Source organism: Gastrolobium bilobum, unplaced genomic scaffold, assembly GCF_033153095.1.
Source record: "Gastrolobium bilobum isolate Gb01-03AN ecotype WA unplaced genomic scaffold, APGP_CSIRO_Gbil_v1 utg20460, whole genome shotgun sequence".
Classification (NCBI taxonomy): domain Eukaryota; kingdom Viridiplantae; phylum Streptophyta; class Magnoliopsida; order Fabales; family Fabaceae; genus Gastrolobium; species Gastrolobium bilobum.
This window is the reverse complement of record NW_026896909.1, coordinates 175,735-179,082: the sequence shown is the minus strand read 5'-3', so window position 1 is coordinate 179,082 and position 3,348 is coordinate 175,735. Positions and strand designations below refer to the sequence as shown.

Here is a 3,348-nt window from a genome sequence, read left to right as displayed (position 1 = left end):
AACGGTCAAAGACAGCAATCTTGTATGCTTAAGCTAGAATGTTGAGGCCCTTAATGCTGATCTAAACCTTGTCTTCTGCCAATCAAGTCATGACCCCAGAAATTGGGATTAAGGAAGCTGGAGAGCTCTAGGTGAAGGATCGAAACTAGATATTCAGGAGACCAAGATCAATCTAATATGAATATTCTAAGAATATGTACAGGCATAGTGTGATGACCCACTTTGCACTTACAAAACTGTGACACCATACTGTTGCAAACATAACAATCACTAATATAAGCTCCTCAAGGGAAGAGAAAGATATCCTCCTCCACCTATTGCAAATAATGGACAAAAGAAGACATTGATGATGTAAACATACCCACATCCGTTAAATAAAATTGGCTATGTCATACAAATTGCACGAAATGGTTGTTTACACTTTTTACATAAATTAAAAAACATATTTGTTGCAGACAAAGAAACTGAATTTTGTATGACAAACAAATTGCAGTACAGGTATAAACTAGGAACCTTCCATCAATATGATCTATATGATATATGTAACATAAAAGACCATCATCTTGGCCTCCTTCTTCTGGGCGCAGTTGAAAATCGTCTTAAAACCTCAGTTCTTCTTCTTCTCCTCCTATGTGTTGTCTCTGAGCCTAAAACAGCAATTGTGTCAACATTCCTACTTGAAGGAGGCACATAAGCTGCGGCTGTGGAATTCGTTGCAGTAACATCTCGAGCAAGACTCTCTGGCAGATTTGTAGCAGCATCTCTAAAAGTTGAATTTCTATTAACAGCACGAGGATTCGACTGCCTGCTTCCTCCTACCTGGTGATCATGCATATGAGATTCAAGGTCCTCAACTAATCTTTCTGCAGAATCCATTGCAGAATTTAATGCTGATGAAAGGGATGAAAATGAAGCAGCTCCTTGTACGAACAACCTTGAAACTGGATGGGAAACAGTATGTTGATTACTGTCTGTCCGCAGGCGAGATTGAGAAAGCAAAATACTGTTTCTATCAGTTGCAGTATTGGGCCTTTCTGACTGAACTTGCTCTCCTAATCCGCTAACAAGGTTATGAAACTGCCGAATATTTCGGATCACAGAAGAAGATGATGCTCCTTGGCTTATTAGCTGCTGCCTAGTACTCTCAATTCTAGGAGCTCGAGGTCGAGATGGAACTCTCAAACCAGCTTCTTTTAATTCATCCTGACATTTGCTACTGCCACTTGCATTGCCATAAATTGGAATAATACCTGTTTCAGTGACCTCTCCATTGCACACAGGACATTCCGTAGCCTTTGAATAAGCATATGGCAACTGATAGAAGCATGGCCAACAAAACAAGTGACCACAACATGTCAAAACAGGATCTCTTGCCTTGCCAAAGCATATATTACAATCAAAAAGATTTCCAGTGCTGCCCCCTGCCTTGCAGGCATCTGTTTCCACCCCACCCAATGCTTTAGCTATTAAATGAGAACCCTTCCCATTGACCCCTTTCCCACTTTCAACTATTCCTTCTTCAACTTCCTGATGCTCCATTCCTTCATCTTGAGCATTATCTGCTGCGGATCCTCCCGTAAAGTTGGTTATCTGAATCGGAGAGTGAACCGACGGCCACCTCTGACGCTGCCTAGCTCTGGAAGTCACTGCTTCAAGGTGTCTAATACGGTCCTGTATATCTCCATGGGCAGATTCTAGTTCATCCAATATAGAATCAAATTCAACAACTGAACTATGAGTTGGGTCCAAAGGCTCCTCATTCAAATCAAGCTCCATTCTATACAACTTGAGTTCTTTTTTCAGGTTTATGCCATCAACATCATATTTCATATGTATCAAGATCCTAATACAAATTTTAAACAAAAAAGAAAAAGAAAAGAAAGAAAAATCAAAGTTAGATGCTCATTGATTTAAAATAAAATATATAAACCAACAAAATAATTATACCTAAACCATTCATAAGATCACCACAATTGAACAGAGTGGGATTTGTCCCAGCCTTGATCATACTGTTAAACAACTTATTCATATACCCAAAATTTATATCGCCCTAATTCTTAATCAAGAGAAACTCTGAACAAAACGCAAAATTTCTTGACGTGAAATATTAATAATAATAATAACAAAACCTGCTGAATCGTAATAGAAGAATTCTAAATGAATAAAATTTCGTGATTAAAAAAAAAAAAAAAAAGAATCGAAATTCATTGGAAAGGGATGAAAAATTACCATTGACATGTGGATGAATTGGATGGTTATTCCTCCGTTGAAGTTAGGCAAATCAGCGAGGACAAGCGTTTCGATTTGTTTGATTTCAGAGACAAAACACTCCGACATATGATGAGCGTTCCGATTTGTTTCATTGCACATGTAATGGGAAAGAACTAGGGTCTTCAGTTTTGATTTTATAATAGATTTTTTGTTTCTTGTTCTTTCTTCTTTTTTTTAGGCTAAGATGTTTATTTTAAATGATATAAGTTATGTCAGTTTAAAAGAGATAGACATAATAAGAAATGAAAATCATAGTAGAGAAAGTTATTGATTTTTTTTAATTAAATTTTAAATAAAAAAATTATTTTGTGTCTATCTCTTTTATAATGATATAATTTTATGTCATTTAATAAGACAAATATTTTTTTCTTCTTTTAATATTTTTATTGAATAAAATAAGAAAAAAATATGAAGTATTTAAACAAAGATTAATTTAATTAAACTTAAATATTTTTTATAATTATAATTAATTAGTAACTTTCTTATTTCGCTTGTTGTTATTTAAAGGATGGATTTTATAAGAGTTATGTTATAGGAAAAATGATTGTATAATGTTACAAAGATTCATTTTACGTGCCGTAATTTCTTTTTTTTCTTTTTTCTTCAAAAAGTGTGGGTCCCACAAAATATTTTGTGTGTAGAAAAATTTATTGTGTCATGTTAAATGACAAATACAAAGCCCCTTAAAGGATATGTGTTTTAAAATAAGACACGTATGAAATTTCTGTTGGTTTTTGGTATTTCTATTTAATTTCTAATGACAGCTTTAACATGAAAGTTGATTTGATAATTTGGTATTTTTATTGCTTAAAAAATTTAGATACACATGATTATTAAGATTGATGTGTATATTATAAGAGAAAAATATTTTGTTTTAAGTAAAATCATTTTAGTTATAATGATTGTTTTTTATTTAATATTTAAATAAAAAATTCTATTTTCTTTCTTTTATTATTTTTATTGTGTAACTCTTTTTTCACTGTACAATATTGTAATTTTGACTAAAATAATATAATTATATATCCTTTAAAACAACAAACACTAATATCATATTATAATTAGCAATGATTTAATAGA

The 3,348-nt window shown here is 32.8% G+C and overlaps 1 protein-coding gene across 1 annotated transcript; it reads right to left on the bottom strand.

Annotated features, from left to right (window-relative positions):
• Positions 1–366: 366 nt before the first annotated feature.
• On the bottom strand, positions 367–2,364 carry LOC133302773 (uncharacterized). The gene is made up of 2 exons (XM_061502594.1): positions 2,230–2,364; positions 367–1,843 (listed from the first exon to the last, which is right to left on the bottom strand). Exon 2 carries the CDS (start codon positions 1,828–1,830, stop codon positions 559–561), a length of 1,272 nt encoding a protein of 423 aa, XP_061358578.1. The 5' UTR covers positions 1,831–1,843; positions 2,230–2,364; the 3' UTR covers positions 367–558.
• Between the last annotated feature and the right edge of the window lie 984 nt (positions 2,365–3,348).

What these genes read in the sequence shown, in the direction of transcription:
- LOC133302773 (XM_061502594.1), bottom strand. Translation starts at nt 1,830, where the DNA reads ATGAAATATGATGTTGATGGCATAAACCTGAAAAAAGAACTCAAGTTG.